This window comes from Athene cunicularia, unplaced genomic scaffold (assembly GCF_003259725.1).
Source record: "Athene cunicularia isolate RWA unplaced genomic scaffold, athCun1 SCF_11, whole genome shotgun sequence".
Classification (NCBI taxonomy): domain Eukaryota; kingdom Metazoa; phylum Chordata; class Aves; order Strigiformes; family Strigidae; genus Athene; species Athene cunicularia.
The window spans coordinates 49,436-67,269 of record NW_020799167.1 but is presented as its reverse complement, the minus strand read 5'-3'; the positions used below and the strand labels follow the sequence as shown (position 1 = coordinate 67,269).

The 17,834-nt window shown below is 62.4% G+C and overlaps 1 protein-coding gene across 7 annotated transcripts in view; it reads right to left on the bottom strand.

Moving 5' to 3' along the window:
• Positions 1-334: 334 nt before the first annotated feature.
• LOC113490509 (protein O-GlcNAcase-like) overlaps positions 335-17,834 on the bottom strand; it is a 19,836-nt gene continuing 2,336 nt past the window's right edge. The window contains exons 2-17 of one of the 7 annotated variants that reach the window (XM_026867024.1): positions 15,640-15,691; positions 10,371-10,464; positions 9,745-9,875; positions 8,725-8,927; positions 8,279-8,377; positions 7,688-7,972; positions 7,279-7,407; positions 5,581-6,782; positions 5,336-5,510; positions 4,992-5,048; positions 4,210-4,295; positions 3,866-3,970; positions 2,139-2,230; positions 1,561-1,753; positions 1,310-1,481; positions 335-996 (exon numbers count right to left, since the gene is read on the bottom strand). In XM_026867024.1, coding sequence (XP_026722825.1) covers positions 860-996; positions 1,310-1,481; positions 1,561-1,753; positions 2,139-2,230; positions 3,866-3,970; positions 4,210-4,295; positions 4,992-5,048; positions 5,336-5,510; positions 5,581-6,782; positions 7,279-7,407; positions 7,688-7,972; positions 8,279-8,377; positions 8,725-8,927; positions 9,745-9,875; positions 10,371-10,464; positions 15,640-15,691 — 3,212 coding nt within the window. In that variant the 3' untranslated portion in view covers positions 335-859. Of the gene's footprint in view, positions 997-1,309; positions 1,482-1,560; positions 1,754-2,138; positions 2,231-3,865; positions 3,971-4,209; positions 4,296-4,991; positions 5,049-5,335; positions 5,511-5,580; positions 6,783-7,278; positions 7,408-7,687; positions 7,973-8,278; positions 8,378-8,724; positions 8,928-9,744; positions 9,908-10,366; positions 10,467-15,639; positions 15,692-17,834 lie in introns of those variants that run through there. The other 6 variants (XM_026867027.1, XM_026867025.1, XM_026867028.1 and 3 more) reach the window with 6 other exon arrangements.

Sequence of the window (17,834 nt, the reverse complement as noted above, 5' to 3'; positions counted from 1 at the left end):
GAAACCTTCAGTGACGGTTTTCTCCGTCCACTGCTCCCTCCCAGCACTTCCCCAAAGGTTGCAGCAGGACAGACGCCCCCCGCCTTGGCCATCCCATCTGCCCTGGACATGCAACGGCCTCCAGACCCACAGGGGAGGCCCGGGCCCGCGGAGTCCCATCCCACAGGGCTGGGGTCTGTGGAGGGGCCGAGGGCTGGGGGGGGCAGATGCGGTGGGGGCTGCTCTGTGTGAGGTGACACTGGACCCGCTGTGAGGACAGCCGGTGTGAGGGGCAGACAGGGCTGGCTGGAGGGTGGGCGTGAGAGCGCGAGAGGGACACCTTGGCACCCCTACACCCTCCCCAGGACACAAACCATGGTGATAGCCCAGCAAATGCTTTATTGCTACAGACAGCACTTCCCGCAGCCCCTGGCAGCAGCAGGGGAGGCTGCCTCCCCGTGTCCCGCACCAGATGGGTCCATCCAGACAAGGTTCTTGGTGCTGGGAGCCAGCCCCGGCACCAGTGTGTGGCGTGGAGAGAGCCGGACAGCTCAGCCTGCTCGGAGACCCCCACCCCAGATACTGCCCCGCTGCAGCTCTGCAAACGGCCGGGGGCGCTGCTGGCTCCCCAGCAAAGCAGGAGGGTGCTCAGCAAGCAGGAACAGGCAAAGGAGGAGCGGAGGGGCCCTGATGCCCACATCTCCGAGATGGCAGAGACACCTCTCTGTTGCCCTGCGTGCAGCCCGGTGACACCCCGCTCACCCCCCGGCAGGTACCACCCTGCTCGCGGCGCCGCGCTACTGCAGCTCCCTTAGGCCGGTGCTGCTGGGATGGGGGCTCGGTGGCACTGCCCCCCGTGCCCACACCCACCGCAGCCTGCTCAGAGGAGACGTCCCAGGAGCTGAGCGCCGGGAGAGCTGCTCCAGGCCACTGGCAGGGCGACGAAGCCCAGCTTGCCGTAGAAGCTCAGTTGCTGCCGGTCAGCGGCACTAACCTGGCAGAACACTCCCCGTGACCCTGGAAGGGATGCGAGGGGTCAGGCGCCCAGCATCGGGAACCCAGCACTGGGGCTGGGGGCCAGTGACTGGGGCCCCCTCCACGAGGGCCACAACCTCCCTCTGCCCGCTGGCACAGGGTCCACGTGTCCCCAGGGGCGGGGGGGGCGCGGTGGGTGCCTGGGAGCTGGGACCAGACTGTCCCAGAGGGGACGGGAGCCCCACGAGGGGTGAGGCCGCTCCCAGCTCTGGGGTGGGCAGGGGAGCCGTTGGGACAGGGGCTGTGCGGGATGGCGGGGCCTCAGGCCCTCCCAGCGCCAGGAGGCCGTGCTCACCGTTGGCCCTGAGCGCGCTCAGCAGGCAGATGGCCAGGCTGCGGCTGGCCCCCACATCCAACACACGGGGGGCTGTGCCCAGCTGCACCAGGGAGGGGAAGCGCCGCAGCACAGGCAGCGGCACTGCCGGCGGCTCTGCGTGGAAGAAGAGCAGAGCTTCCTCCAGGGCATCCTGCAGGAGACAAACACAAGTGAGGGAACCCCCTCCAGCCCCCCCATAGCTGCTCCCCTCTGCTCCAGGTGCCCCTCACCTGTCCCAGAGCTGGGGCACCCGCGCCCAGGTCTCGGGGGTACTTGTGCCGTACAGCCGGCAGCCAGCTGCTGTCTCGCTGCTGCAGGAAGCCCTCAGCGCAGAGTGCTCCAGCCGCGTAGCCGCATGGACCCTCCTCATCCTCCAGCACAAACGTGTACTCGGGGCTCAGGCTCAGGAAGCTGCCCAGCAGCCTGCCAGCCAGAGCAGGAGCGCCGCTGAGCCCAGCCTGCCCCCAGGAAAGCAGAGACCAGCCAGCCTCCTCCGCCCTGCCCTGACAGGACGGCACACCAGCGCCCACTGGACCATCCCTTGGAGACCCCCCCCAGCAGAAGCGCTCAGCCAAGGGGAGCCACGGCAGCCCCCCTGCAGCTGGGCTGGACAGTGGGTCCGTCCCCACAGCAGCTGCCATGACCCAGCTGGACATGAGCACAGGGACCTGTCGGGGTGCAGGCAGAGCTGGTCCCCACAGGGGTGCGAGGCAAGGCCACAGCCTCACGCCACGGCCCAGCACCACTCGGCACATGGCCAGGCTTGGCACAGCCTGGCAAGAGGGAGCCCAGAGGGACCACGACTCACCTGTCCCCGAGGAGATCAGGGTGGGCCGCGAGGATCTCTGCGACTTCGGGGTCACAGTCCAAACTCTCCCGGCACATTCGGTAAAGCTCTCCCTGGAAGACCCAGACCTACCTCAGCCCGGGCTCTGCCTGCCCTGCCCCACTGCTGCCCCTCGGCTGCCTGCTGCTCCCGCCACGGCCCCAGACAGAGCACCAGCAGCCGCCCCAGTGACCATGAGCGGGGCTGCGGCCCCCAGTGTGTCCTGGCCAGGGGCAGGGGTGAAGGGATGAAGCGCTTTGGCCATCCAAGGACGCTGGCGTCTGCCCCAAGTGATGCACTGTGCACCACCTTCTGCTGGCCTCTGAGGCTCGATACTACAGCACAACACTTCAACATGAGAAACTGCTGCTCCAGTCAGGCTCCAGTCAGGCATCCCAGAGCCACCGCTGCTGAAGAGACACGGCTCGCCCCAGGAGGGAGCATGCTCAGAGCGGCCACGAGACCAATACCGAAACTCAAGTCTCCACAGAGCATGTGCAAAGTGGGACATCTCAAAATCTTGGCCACATTGGAGCTTGCTGCCACTCCCAGAACCAGCACAACAAACATCCCAATCAACACAGTTGCTGCCCAGAGGAGAGGCTGCCCTGACGGCTGAACGACAAGGGTGACAGCGCCTGGGAGTGCCGTTCCCAGAATGGGCCGGAGCACTCAGCAGGAATTTTCTCTCCAAGTTTCACAGGACACAGACATTCAGCTTGTTAAAGTTTGGCCTGATCAGATGAAATCTGACAACAGGTAGTTGAAAAACAAGCTCTTGCAATGGGAATTGCTGGCAGCTGCAGTCTATTATAATCTGCTCTTGTGCTTCAACTCCTCCTCTGATTGTTGCAGGCACTGCAGCTGCACATCACCGGGGCTGTATTTAGCAGGGATGTGCAGCTGTGCCCATGATGGGTGGATCTGCAGCATTAGCATGTCCCTCAGGTAGGAGAGGCTGCACGGTGCTGGCTGCACTGTCTGGTATGTGGGAACTCAGGGCTCTGCTGGATTTGGCAGCAGTTTGTGTCCATCCACCTCCTAATTCTCCTTTTCCCCCCATCCCATTGAACCACTGGATGTCAGAGCAGGGGCTGACAGCAAGCAGCTCATAGCTGACAGGCTGCTTCCTCTCCAGCAGGGCATCACCCTGCAAACTGGGTGAGTGTTTGAAGAAGGGACTGACTGGGAGCTGAGTGGTGCCCAGAGCCGCAGATCTCCATCCAGACTTGTCCTGTCTGGATCTTTCCCAGCATCTCCTTATGGCCACTGCTGGAAGTCAGCACTGAGGGCGCTTTGGAGAGCGACCTGGCCGCCCTGAGCCCGTGCCAGTTTATCTGTGGCTATGCCCGCTGCTCGCTTCTGGGCCAGGCCTCCTGCTGCTGGCTGCCAGGAGCAGCTCTGCCTGGGCACTCCCCACTGGGAGGTGAGTGATGGTCCCTGCCAAGGCCGCTGGCCACCGTGCCTGCTCTCCAGCCTGAGGGGCTGACACGCTGCTGGGCACAGCCCCGGTGACCTGATCCGGCCTCCTCTGCATGGGGGCCAGACCGCAGTAGCCCCCTCCTACCTGCATCACCCTGCGCTGCCAGCTCAGTCTGGGGTCAGCAGCGGGCGAGCGCGTATGGCACCAGCACACGTACAGCACAGACTGTGCAAGGGCGAGCTCTGGCCCGAGCCGTGCAGGCCACCCTCGGGGCCAGGCCTCCCACCTTGTCCAGGGGCAGCAGCGGGCGCAGGAGGTACAGCTGGCTGGATGGGAAGAGTGGAGGCGGGTGGTAGAAGAGGTCACAGCTGTTCCCCACGGGCAGCAGCGCCTGGAACAGACACAGTCCATCAGGAAGACTGTCCCAGCTCCAAACCTCGTCCTGGAGGCAGCAGGAGGAGGGTCCCTCTAAGGCATCCAAAACCCCAGGAGCCACGGCCCAGGCGCAGAAGCCTGGGGCAGCTCAGCCTTCCCAAGCCTAAAGAAACCCAGTGGCAGGGCCAGGAGCTGCTGCTGGGATCCCAGTTTCCCGATGCTCCTTCGCCTCCACGGGCACAGGCAAGCTCTCACCTGCAGCTCTCCAAAGAGGCCCCCACGACGTGCCCAGGGCTCAGCATCCCCCCGCAGCGGGATCGGGGCAGCGATGCTCTGGCACCCTGGAGGCATCAGGAGACATACACAAGCAAGGTGAACAAAAACCTGGTGGGGCAGGGGGACATCAGCAACATCACACAGTGACATCGCAATCCACACTGGTGACAGAGAGCCCCGAGGATCTGCCCCAGCACGGGACCCTGCAGCTGCTCTCCCATGGAAGTGGTTCAAGGCACATGCCCCGTCTCACACTGAGCTTAGAGACCCTCCCAGGCTGCCATCAGTGACAGCTCTTGGTTTGTAAGAGGTCACAAGGGTCACAGAGCAACCAGGAACCCTGAACCAGAGGAACAAGGGCTTCCAAAGTGACGCACAGGCATTCAAAATCCAACCTCACCTCTGTCACCCGGGGCATAACAGCTCCCAAAGGCCCGTGGATCCCTTTTACCAGAAAGGCTAAGGGGTCCTTAGACTAAAAGGGCTGAGGAACCATGTCCTAGAAATGGGCATTCCTTCTGACTGAGAGATGAGGAAGAGCCGCTGCAGTGACTGCCCTGTCCCCAGCAGCAGTGCCCCATCCTACCTCGGCGTGTCAGGGTGCAGGGGGGTGCCGGCCTTCCCGTGACCCTTCCGGCTCCGCTCGGCTGGCTGAGTGCGGGGAAGGGCAGCCCAATGGCGAGTGCTAGCTGCGGGGCTGGAGGTGAGGGAGGGCGGCAGCCAGGGCCCCACCGCCCAGGCGGGGCAGCGCCAGTACTTACAGCCAAAGCAGCTTCTCCAGGTGCCCTTGGGGTCAGGGTCGCAGAGCAGATGGCCGTCTGCAGAGGAGGCGAGGTGGTGAGCACAAGACATGGGCCAGCGGCAGGGAAGGTGTCACGGGGAGGTGCACTTGACCCTGGGACCCCCTGCCAGAGGTCTGGGGTCCCTGACACCTTCACCTCTTAAGTGGGGGACACAGTGGGTCACCACAGAACAAGTTTCAGATGCCCTGGGTGTGCTGCAGTGCCCGGGGATCCAGCACTTCAACACGGCTGGATCTGGCCAGGGTGTGAGTATGCGCTACAGGGCCACAGGGGCTGGCTCGGGGCTGGCATCAGCCACGTACCCAGCCAGAGGACGAGGGCGCCAGCGGCCAGCAGCATGTTGCGGATGTCCCAGAGGTAGGGGTGGAGGTCGTAGAGCAACGCCCGCCCGGCGCTGCTGACAAAGCGGCTGTGCAGGCGGCACGTCTGAGCACAGAGCAGCTGGAAGGACCGGGCTCGGCCGCGCCACTGCGTGCCCTGTGATTGGACCCAGCATCAGCGCAGCTGTGACAGCCGCCATCCCGCGCAGCACCCGGACCAGCCTTACCTCGCAGGCATCCGCTGCCGGGGCTGGGACCCCCACGCTGAGGCTGTTTGCCCAGAGCCACCGAAAGTGCTCCAGGAGACGCTGCGCCAGTGGCCCGTGATGGTACGGCAAGTAGAAGAGCTCCACCAGCATCTGCACCTCCACCAGAGTCAGCAGTGCCATGGGGCTGGATGTGTCCTCCTCGAGCGTCATCAGTGCCACAGGGACAGACCCCGCCTCCTCCGGGCTCAGCGGTGCTGTGGAGCTGGTCCCGGCCTCCTTGGGGGTCAGTGGTACCGTGGGGCCAGACACAGCCTCCTCCAGGGTCAGCAGGGCCACGGGGCTGGGCCCAGCCTCCTCTGGGATCACTGGTGCTGTGGGGCCAGGGCTGGCACCAGCCCCATCGGTGAGTGGTGCTGTGGGGCCAGGGCTGGCACCAGCCCCATCGGTGAACGGTGCCATGGGGCCAGGGGTGGTGCCAGCCCCATCAGTGAGTGGTGCTGTGGTGCCAGGGCTGGCACCAGCCCCATCGGTGAGTGGTGCCGTGGGGCCAGGGGTGGTGCCAGCCCCATCGGTGAGTGGTGCCATGGGGCCAGGGCTGGCGCCAGCCCCATCAGTGAGTGGTGCTGTGGGGCCAGGGGTGGTGCCAGCCCTATTGGTGAGTGGTGCTGTGGGGCCAGGGGTGGTGCCAGCCCCCAGCCCTGGGGGTGTCTGGGGCATTTCAGCTCTGCTGGCCTCAGGCTGGGTACCGCTGGGGGGCTGGCAGGGGCTGCCACCCCCTGTCCTGGCATCACCGGTGGGTAGGGGGAGGTTCTGGCTGGTGGCCCCATTGCTGCAGCACATGGTGGGACCTGGGCTGTGGAGGGTCTCAGTAGCCTCCGGTGTTCCTGTGGACTGAGCACTCCCAGCCATGCCGGGCAGAGCAGATGAGGGCTCACAGCTCCCTCTGCTCCCCGGGGTGAGGTGGTTCCCGTCCCCCACAGGGCTTTGCCGCCCATCAGCAGGGGACCCGCTCCCACTGCCCTTCTCAGGCTCCGGGGTTGCCTTCCTCCTTCCCTCACCTGCTGCCATGCTGCAGGGCTCAGGGCCATGCTGGTCTGCCCCACCAGGAACAGAGTCGTGGGGCTGGGGGTCAGGCATTACCCCCTGTCCTCCCGCTGTGCCAGGCTGCAGCCTCGTTCCTCCCTTGAGGCTGGCACTGGGGTGTCCCGGGGTCCTTCCTCCTGGCAGAAAGGAGCAAGGGGGCAGCCCCTCCAGCACCCACATGGACACTGCTGCCAGCGGGGCAGGACAGCCTGGGGGGGCAGGACGGCCCTGGGAGCAGCCATGCTGGAAGCTCCATCTCCCGAGGTGACAGGGACCAGGACCACAAGCTTTGCATCACTCTGTGCTCTGGAATTCGGGTTCGTGGCTGGTGAGGCCACAGGCTTTGTGGAGGCAAACACTGTGAAACACCGAGCTTGCACCTGGCTGAATCCCTTTTCCAGAGCTGTAACACAGCCCAGGCTCCCACGCTGCCAGCTGAGGAGACCCCCTCTGGGATACAGCCGGGGCAGGAGCACCCACAGCAGCATGGCATGACAGACACCCACCCCTGCCCACCACGACACACTGACCCCGCAGAAGGGCATGGGGCTCCCTCACCCCACCCACCCCACAGAGCTGGTCCAGCGCTGCGGAGGGCCAAGGGATGCTGCACGGCGTGAGCTCATCACCTACCTTGCTCCAAGGCCTGCCGGTTTATCTCAGCCACCCAGTCACGCAGCGCCAGCTCCAAGGCCTCCTGGGGGCTGTAGCTCCCCTCCTGCGGGCCTTGGCTGTCCCCCAGGGCTGCTGTGGTCTCTGTCCCTGAGGAACTGGAGCTCATCAGCCCAGGCAGCCCCGTTCTGCTTGATGGAACTACCCCATGCCATGCTGAGGGCAGGCAGCCCCCCCGCAGGGAGATGCCCCCAGCACAGATCCCGTGCCCTGGGATGCCAGGGAGTGCCCAGCCAGGCGGGACACCTCACCCGGGCTGCCATGCAGCTGCAGACGGGCAGCGATGGGCAGGCCTTGCCTGGGCGCACAAGCTCACTGCCGGCGCTGGAGCCCCGAGCGCAGAGCTGCCTGGGGCGCGGGGGCCAGGTACCTGTGAGATCAGGGTGGGCACCACTCCCCAGCTCGCTCCGGAACCAGCTGCCCAGTGTGTGTATGGGGATGAAGTTGGCCTGGAGCTCACAGTTGGGGTTGAGGAGCAGCCCACGGAGCCTGGGCACGAGCCCGGGGGCACGTCCCGTGTAGGGGCCCAGGAAGACACGTCTGCAATCGTAGTCGTTGGCATACAGGTTGTCCCAGATGACGGGCGGGCGTCGCAAGACACCCTCCACCTCCTCCAGCAGCACAGCCGAGAGCTCCTGCGACACGACCTTCGGGCCTGGGGCATCACGGCACAGATACGTGTGGAGCACATGGGCGGCGCAGCCCATCGTGCACACTCACAGCCGGGACATGCCCACCTCCAGGTGCTGTGCAGACGTGGGGGACAAGCCACCCCACCCCGGACAGGGAGCGCACCCGGACCCATGCGCCGCCGGGCTGGCCGGGGCTGCACCCCAGTGCCGAAGGGCACCTCAGCGGGGCCACGCGCTGGCACCTCCCCTGGGACGGGGACGGGCTGCGGTGTTTACAGGTGGTGGCTCTCACGGAGGGGCCGCACGCCCCAGCCAGACCAGGCGCTCACCTGTCCAGATGATGCCGATCCCTGGGAGCAGCTCCTGGCCAATGGTCAGCAGGTAGCAGGACTGTCTGGGGCTGGGAGAGCAGAGCGAGCTGCAGTACTCTGGAGAGAGAGCACAGAGCATCCCTTGAGGGGCAGAGGGACCAGGAGATGAGGGGCTGCCTGGGATGGAGGGATGGGGCCTGGGGCTATGTAGGGAACACAGCATGCACGGCTGCTGGAGTGCTGGCCCGTCCGCAGCCTGATCCCGTCCCAGTCCTGAGCTCCCCAGGGCTCCTGCAGGAGCACGATGGGGCTGGGGAGAGCCGTGAAGGCCGTAAGGGCAGGCAGCTCTCAGCAGACACATGCCAGGTGCAGAGGGCACCCTGGCCTGCTCTGGGGAGCCATGGCTGGGCAAGCACTGGGTCCCTGGGGAGGGGCGGCTGGGGCCACACAGCTGCAGGTGGTACCTGTAGGGCAGAAGAGGAAGACGGATGGTTGGCCCAGCTCCTGGTACACCTCGTTGGCCACAGAGGCCTGAGCCTGCGCCAGGGAGGGAAAGACGTCTCTGTCCGCTTGGCACATACAGGGGTCAATGTCATCAAAGAGCAGTGCGAAGGAGTGGCACCCCATGGCAGCCACCTGCAGGCAAGGGCACAGGCTGCTAGCACCCCTGGGCAGCAGAGAGAAAGGAGGCAGTGAGCCCTGGACGAGACTCTGATGCCTGGGGTGACAGCAGAGCTCTGGGGCACCCAGACAGACAGGGCGGGCAGGGCAGCCCTCACTGCGTCCCCCTCGTCATGTCCCTCTCACCACATCCCCCTCGTGTCCCCCTTGCCACATCCCCTCATCGTGTCCCCCTTGCCACATCCCCCACCCCTGCCCAGCAGATGCCGTGGCCACAGCACACCTCACTCCAAGCCCTGGGCACAGCCGTATTTGCCATGGGCCAAGAGCCCTTTCAAACCAGTTGGTGCTGCAGTGGCCTGGAGCCCACTCCCACTGTGCGGCTGCTGAGCAGCCCCACTCCCGGCCCACCACGTCCCGTCGCCCCACGCCACACCCCCACATCACCCGGCAGCACCGGGAGCCCCAGGAGCAGAGGTGGCCGAGCCTCGGGAGCCGCCTGGGGAGGGGATCCCTGTGCCAGGGCTGGCTGCAGGTGGCTGGAGAGGCGGGCGGGCACGGCTCAGTGTTCCCGATCCTCCTGGGGACCAGGGGCTCAGCACCCGCCTGCAACAGCCCCCAGTGCTGCCCAGCAAGCGCTGGGGCTTGACTGGTCCCTCTCCTGCCCGCAGTGCTGCCCGCTGGCAGCCAGGCATCCGCGGAGCCCTCGGCTCCCTGCCCCTGTGACAGGGACAGCGTCTCTGACACCGGGCACCCCCGATGCACAGCAGCAGAGGGGTTTAGAGCCCCACAGCAGCCTGCGGGGTGGGCAGGAGGGTGAGCCTTGCCTGGGAGCAGCGGGAGGAAGGAATGGCCCACGGTACCTGCCTGAGTTTTTGCAGCAGCAAGAGCCGATCCCCAGCACTTGAAAGCACCATGTCCTGGCCAGCAGAAATGGCGAAAACAAACTCCACACCCTGCTCTTGGGCAGCTTCGATGAGAGACCGCATGTGGGCTGGGGACGAAGCAGGGGCGGTGCTGTGAGCGCTGGGAGACGGGGTGGGGGGAGACAAGGGGCGGAGGGAGAGGGAACCGCAGCAGCCCCAAAGGAAGGAGCTGAGGGCATCGGGAGCCCTGGGAGAGCATCTGGAGGGGAGAGGCCCGGGGGAGAGAGTTTCCAGTCTCTTGGGACACAGCGGACTCCCCGCAGGCTCTGTGGGTGCTGACATTCGAGCGTAGGGCCAGAGACCCATGTGGGGAGCTCCCCATTCTGGGCAGGCTGCTAGGCCCATGCGATGGGCAAGCTCTGGGGAGGGTCCTGTACCGGGCAGGCTCGGGGGGTCTCCCTGCAGGTGGCAGGGCCTGCGGGGCTCCCCGCAGTGGGCCGGCTCCTGGCAGAAGGAGCGGTAACAGCCGGCCTGACACCCCGGGATGCAGACCACGCTCCACCCCTGCAGGCCTGGGGCGCCCGCAGCCCCCCCGCGCCGGGGCCCAGAGAGCCGCTACCTGCCTCATGCTCTGTGTAGGGCTCTCGCCAGAGCAGCCGGTGCTTCAGCTCATCCTTGGGCGCGTACATGTAGCAGTTCAGCCCCTGGTGCTTCAGCCTGTGCAGCAAGGACAAGGGGTCACCCGAGGTTCCAGACCGGCTCTTTGCAAAGAGGCATCTGGGCAGGGGCCAGCCCGCACCTCCAAGAGCTCCTCGGCTCAGGGCACCGCTCTGTGTCCCAGGCTGCTCCGTGCCCCAGGCTGCCGGCCCTGCTCCCACAGAGCCCCCGGGTGCGGAGCCCCCGGGTGCGGACAGCTGCACGGAGACATCAGCCTCACCCTGTGCCCCCAGTGCTGAGACCAGCGACTTGTGCTGTTCAGGGACCTCCAGAAAGAGAGTGCATCTGGATGAGAAAGCCTCAGAGCCCAGCAGGACGCTGCCTCCTGGGAGATGGGTTAACACCCTTGCTGTGGAAAAAGCGGGTGGGAGGGACCAGCGTAGTCTAAACAGCCCCTCATAACCCCCTGACAAAGTCCCGTGATGAGGAAAAGCTCGATGTCCTGAGCAAGGAATGGAGGAGGGACGAGTGGCCAGAGCAACCTCCACGGGAGGAAGAGGGATCCCTGGGGGAGGCTGAGAACAAAATGACCAAGGAGACAGAGGACGGGGTGCAGCAGCCCCAGCCCTGGAGCCCAGCTGTGGGGCTCTGTCAGGACAAACCATCCCTGCAGCTTTGCAGCAGCTCTTCCAGGGCTTGTGGTGAGACCTGGGGAAGCACGTGGCATCTTGTCTAAGCATGTCGGGGCAGGGGGGTGACTTCTTTTCCCTTTCTCGTCAGCTCTAACTGTGCAATCAAGAACCAAAGTTGTTTGCAGCCCAAACATGCAGGCTCCAAGGTTTTCTGTCGTGACAAGTGAGTCCAGATGAAGCAGGTATGTATGAGGTAGTTGCCCCTCTGGATGTGAGGGGTCTCTGTGGAGCAGAAGCAACGGAGACACCTCAGAGAGCTGCCACCTCACTGCTCCCCCAGGCTCAGCGTCCAGGACTGGGGTGTCGCTGCAGGCACAGGCTGGCCTCGGGGACAGCCCGGGGTACCACACACACCCAGGGAGCCCTCACCGCTGCAGACCCCCTCACATCATCCCCTTGAAAAGCCCATAGCCTGTCTGCAGGCTGGCCTGGCTCCCCCACAGTCCCTGTATGCCTGCTGCACCATTCCCAGACCATGCCTTGATCACTTGAACAGCTCAAGACCCTCAAAACTCTCACTCTGCAACGGTTTTTGCAGCTGCTGGGTCTCACTGGGCTCTTTCACTGTCTTGCACTTCCCATCTCCTCTCCTGTGAGGCACCAGCACAGGACACGGCACTGCAGCCCCAGCCCCGCTCTGGATACGGAGGCTGCAGCCTCCTCACAGCCACTGGACTGTCCCTTGCCTGCCCCGGTCTCCCTTTCCTCATGTTGTGGCCAGACACACTCCACACCACCTGCCCAGCTGCTGCACAAACACCTTCTTTTTGGCTGCCTTAAAGGGTGTTTCAGTGGAGGGGGCCCAGAGCAGGCTGTGGGTTTACTGCTGGGATGTGTGTGAGCCACATGTCGCTGTGGTCCGACTAAAGAGTCAGGCAAAAACGGCAGCAGGCCTGCATGGATGAACAAGGAGCTCCTGGACAAGCTCAAACACAAGGAGGAAACCTCCAGAGGGTGGAAGCAAGGACAGAAAGCCTGGAGAGAACACAGAGAAACTGTCCAAGCAGCCAGGGATCAGGTTAGGAAGGCCAAAGCCCTGATAGAATTAAATCTGGCCAGGGATGTCCAGGGCTACAAGAAAAACTTCTATAGGTACATCAATGATAAAGGAAAAGTAGGGAAAATGTGGGCCCTCTCTGGAGGGAAACGGGAGACTTGGTTATCTGGGACATGGAGAAGGCTGAGGCACTCGACGAGTTTTTTGCCTCAGTCTTCCCCAGCAAGTGCTCCAGCCACACCACCCAAACCATAGAAGGCAAAGGCGGAGACTGGGAGAAGGAAGAACCACCCACTGCGGGAGAGGATCAGGTCTGGGACCAGCTCAGGAACCTGAAGGTGCACAAGTCCACGGGACTGATGAGATGCATCTGCAGGTCCTGAGGGAACTGGCAGACGAAGTGGCCCAGCCACTGTCCATCATATTTGAGAAGTCATGGCAGTCCAGTGGAGTTCCCAAAGACTATAAAAGGGGAAACAATCCCCATTTTTAAAAAGGGAAATAAAGAGAACTCAGAGAAATACAGGCCAGTCAGTCTCACCTCTGTGCTTGGCAAGATCACGGAGGGGATCTTCCTGGAAACTCTGCTGGGGCACACGGAAAATAAGGTGATTGGTGACAGCCAACACAGCTTCACTGAGGGCAAATCGTGCCGGACAGATCTGGTGGAATTGTGCAAAGCATCTGACACTGTCCCACGTGACATCCTTGTCTCTAAACTGGAGAGACATGGAATTGATGGATGGAGCCCTCAGTGGATCAGGAACTGGCTGGGCGGACGCACTCAAAGAGCAGCTCCACGTCCAAGGGGACAGCGGTGGCCAGTGGCATCCCCAGGGTCGGGGTTGGGCCCGGCGCTGTGGAACGTCTTTGTGAGACATGGACAGTGGGACGGAGGCACCCTCAGCAGTTTGCTGAGGACACCGAGCTGTGTGCGGGGACACGCTGAGGGAAGGATCCAGCCAGAGGGACCTGGGCAGGCTGGGGAGGGGGGATGGGCCAACCTCAGGGAGTGCAACGAGGCCAAGGGCGAGGTCCTCCCCACGGGCCGGGGCAATCCCAGCACAAACCCTGGCTGGGCGGAGAATGGCAGGGGCTTGGAGCCAAAGCATTCTGTGATTCTGTTCCATGACACAGCTCTGGAAGCTGCTGTGCCCACCCTGCCGGCGAGACTGGCAGAGCAGCTCCAGAGCACCCCGGTCAACATGGGGCTCGGCACTGCTGGCACCCCGTTATCTAACAGGGTCACACTGACACTGATCCACAGGTGTCAGGGGGCCTGTCAGAGGAACTCTCTGGGACTGCAAGATTTTTGCCAAGCCCTGCACGTGGAAAGCCCCAGGGCGCGGAAAAGCAGCGAGTGCAGGAGCCGAGCTCTGGCAGGGTGGGCGGCAGAGCCGGGCGAGCGTGAACCTGCGGCAGGGCGCTGCGCCTGCGCGGACTGCAGGTGGCAAAGACCAAGTGGAGAATAAAGGAGCAAACGCAGCACTCAAGTGATTTGAAACGGCTGTTAAACTGGGCTTCAGCCAGCAGTACACATCTTAAGACAGTCAAGCGTAAAGTCCTGCCTAGGTAAAAGAATTCAGAAGCTATGGTGTCTGAAGTAAAACAACTTAACGAGCAATTAGTTGAACATGAGTGCCCTCTGCAATGCCACTGGTAACTCAACAAAAGAGAGAGCCCCAGATTAATCTCTGCAGAGTGTCGGGCAGGGCTAGGGAGATCTGGTGGCCTCTGTGCTGGCTGCAGATGCTGCCAGATCAGCGGCCACAGTGTGGGAAGGACGCTGATAAATCAGTGAGTCTGTCCTGGAGCCACACACAGAGACACAGGCGGAAAGCCTGTGAGCAACAGTCTTGGAGCCCAGTCTGCCCATCACCCCAGCAGAAAACCTCACCCGCCAGCGCTCCGGAGGAGAGAAAAGCCACACCCGGCAGTCAGGGACATGGCAGGGTCCAGGGGTGACTCACGCGGACATGCATTCCGGCGAGACGGGAGAGGAAAGGTCTGCAGCTCTCCAGATGCTCCACTGCAGCCAGAGCCGAGGGGAAGCAGGTACGAGAGGGATGGGGGCAGGCCTGTGGGAGATCAGACTGCCCCCTCATAAGACCCTTTCTGGCCTCCGAAAGCACAAATTCCTTCCAGAATCTCCCCAGCAACCCAAGACTCACTGGAAATTATCAGGACTGAGCAGACACCTCCCTAGATAGCTCTTTTGGCACTCCTGCGTGAGAGCCATCTGATATATTAGTTTATTTTTATTTATCCTCCTTAGTAGATGATGTTTTACACTTTCCCACGATGAAAAGGCTGGGAAGCACTTCATGTACCACATGATACAAGTGCCTCATCGTGTTTCTTTCCAGAGGAGAAAAACACCAATGAACATACCACTCGTGTGCGACCATGTGAACGTATATCTCAGCTCAGTACCAGGCAAGGCCGTCGTTAGACCTTCTCATTCCTAATAGACTTTAAAACACCACATCTTGTTTTACTTCTGGTGCGTTTTCCTCAAATTTTCCAAGCTACATTTTTCTGTATCAGCATTTCTGGTCCTTACTTGCACTGAACTGCCGATGCTGTCCCAGCACATAGCCCTGCTGTGCCCCACACACCCCCCAGGCGCCATCCCCAGGGCAGGACCCGCTGGCCCAGCACTGCCCAGGCCATGACCACTGGCCCGTGGCAGATGCTCCATGGGAGAGCCCCAGGGCCCCAGTTCGTTAGTGGCAGGTCCTGCCAGCGCAGCTCAGGCTGCTGATGGCCAGCACACAGGCGCCAGCTGCGAGGAGACGGCTTTTCCTCTCCTGCAGATCAACTCCCATCCCAAGGTGATTCCAACAGACAGGGACAGATCCTGCCCGCATCCTTCTGTCACAGGGATACAAGGGCCACCTCCACACCGGGCAGGGATGGCAGCCTCAGCATCAGAGAATCACAGAATCACCATCACAGGATGGTTTGGGTTGGAAGGGACCTTGAAGATCCTCCAGTCGCACACCCCTGCCGTGGGGGCACCTTCCCCTCCCGGCTGCCATCGCTGCTCCCATGGTGTGAGCAGCAGGGGCTGACCCTGCCCCACCGACTGCTCCCCAAGAGTCTGCGCCCTCCCTGCAGCGCCCATGCCAGCAGCACCATGCATGTGCAGGGACTAGTGCCCACCAGCCCCTCCGGAGCCCTTCCCCTGGGGGCACCCAGACAAACACATCTGGCTGCAGCTGGGCCAGGGCAGAGCCCCAGCACCATCTGCCGGCACGGGGCTGCAGAGCATCTGTCCCGGCGTCCTGGGGCTGCCTGTCCATGCCGCACCCGGGCCCAGGGCCGGGGAGCCTCCCCCAGGGGGAGAGATCCGGGGCTGCAAGAGTGCTGGGACAGAGAGGGCTCTGCAGGACAAGCCCTGGGAGAAGCATGAGCCCCCTTTGCTGCCATCGCCCTGGTGTCCCGAAGGCAGGGCAGCCCCAGGAGCCTCCACAGCACCCTGCCTTCCACCTTGTCACGCTGCCACAGGCTAGTGCCTTCAGAGAGGAAAATTCAGGTACTTGCCATTGAAAGAGAAGTTTCCTCTGTTCCATAGACCACGGCCTCCCATAGAAACCTGTAAAAAGGGGGGAAAAAAGTCAAAATGCCATTGTCAGTAACTGCCTCAAGAAAGTCTCTCCCTGTACTACCTCTAAGTGTCTGCTCTTAAGCCCAGAGCTCCACCGGTTGTTCATCTGTGGGTGCGCAGGTATCTGTGCTCCTGCTGGCATCGGTATTCAAGCAAGTGGGGATGATGTCTGTGCTTCCGTCCTTCCCAGGAAGAGGCAGCTGGGAAGAACTGCACAAGGCAGCACTTAACCTGGGGAATTTGCACAGTGAAAACCAAGCCTGGAGGAAACAGCTGAGGGCTGGCTAGGTTATAAGGCACTCAGGCATGATTTCGGGGTGCACTGAAGTACAGAGCTATTGTACATCCATCCTAGAGATTTCCAACTGCAGATTTTCTTCTTGAGAGAGATGAGCTCTGTGTGTCTCTGCATCTCTCCGTGTCTGTGTAGTGTCGAGCTGTGTCAAGCAGAGAGCATCATCACTCCTGTATGAGCTATAAAACCTGCTCTCTCCATCTCTAGTCACTGCACAACCCAAACTGCACCAAAACTGCACCGAGCCAGCTCTCCCCTACGCCCTGCAGACACACACCTGACTGCAGCAGGGCAGGCCTTGGAGGCAGCATCCCTGTCCCATGGCAAGCTGTGCCAACCAGGAACGTGCCAACAGCCCGCAGGGCTGCCCACGAGTGCTGGGACTGTGACTCCACAGACATGTCACAGACACCTCGTCTGTCCCCGACTGGAAAACATCATCGCCATAAGCTTGCAAAGGGAAAATCCATAGGGAAAGCGCAGCAGGGAGCAACCTTACCCGCTGTCTGCTAACAAAGATGCTCATCAGTGAGCACCAAGGCTGGCCGCGAGGACATCGCCCTTCCAGAAGGTTCACATCAACAAAACCGAATGCAGGAAATATGGAGCTGGGGTCAGCAGATTCCCAAGTGTTTCTTAACATTTCCACTTCTGCTGCTTGCAGGAATTAGGGGGTTGTTGGACTCTGCCCCGTGCTCTGCACGCAGGGAACAGCCTGACTGGATGCGGCGAGTGGGGAAGGTATTCCCATGATAAATGTATTTTCCATTTCTCAATCCTTAGGAACTCCTGCTCAGCTGACAGCAAGGTCCCAGGAGTCCCTGCACAGCACCTGCCTACAAGTGCCTCACGCTTTGCTGTGGACTGACACTGCCTTGCAAGTATGACACTCACCCCCTACACATGCCCTGACAGCAGCAGCTCTGTTGAAAATGCCATCCCAGCGTATTCTGTCCAGTAAAGTGGCTTAAATTAAACCAACAAAATCCATTTGTACCCGTGGCTGCTTCTCCAAAGGAGTGATGTTGGTGCTCTGATTTTCGGAAGACAGATGAGCATTGACGAGTGATGCTCTGTGTTTGTACCCAGCTCTCCCATGGCTCAGATCACACCAGTAGCCTCTCAGCACCATTACTGGCCAAACTCTGGGCCATCTGGGATGTCCCTCAGCAATTTCTTCACAGCCGTTAGCAAAGTCGTGATGAATATATTGGGATCAAAGTCACCAGGCCCCGTCTGTTCCCTCTCTGGTCCTTGGTGCAGGTCACCCAGAGGCCTCAGTCCGTCTGTGCTCTCGGGCTGCTGCTAGCAACGTCCCGGGTGCCAGGGAGAAGCAGGGGGCTCTGAGTGGGACACACTACCCCTGGCCCGCCCTGGCCCTGCTCCGCAGCACCCTGTTCCTGCCGGGCCTGCGCTGCCAGGGTGAGGGAGACTTTCCCTCCTCCCTCTCCAGGGACGGGCTCCTCCCAGCATGGCTCTGCTGGCAGCACCAGCATCCTTCTCTTTCCCGGGTCAGCTTTCCTATACCAGTGATTCTCGTCTGACTCACTTCTTTTTACTACCAGCTTCCCTATCCCTCCACTTTCTATTTATTTTGTGATTATTTGCACGGTGCTTCTGCTTCCTCCCAGGCAAGGCAGCGGGCTCCAGCACTGTGCTGCGCGGCCAGGAACAGCAGAGATGCTCTTGCCTGGTGGTGCCGGGCCTGGCCCAGCTCCAGGGGTGCCACGCTGCAGGAACGGGGGGGTGGGGGGGAGCACAAGGACGGGGCCGAGCCATAGGAGCTGCCGGGAGAGCCCAGGCTCGCCCTGGCCAGACCCCGGCACCACCCCGCAC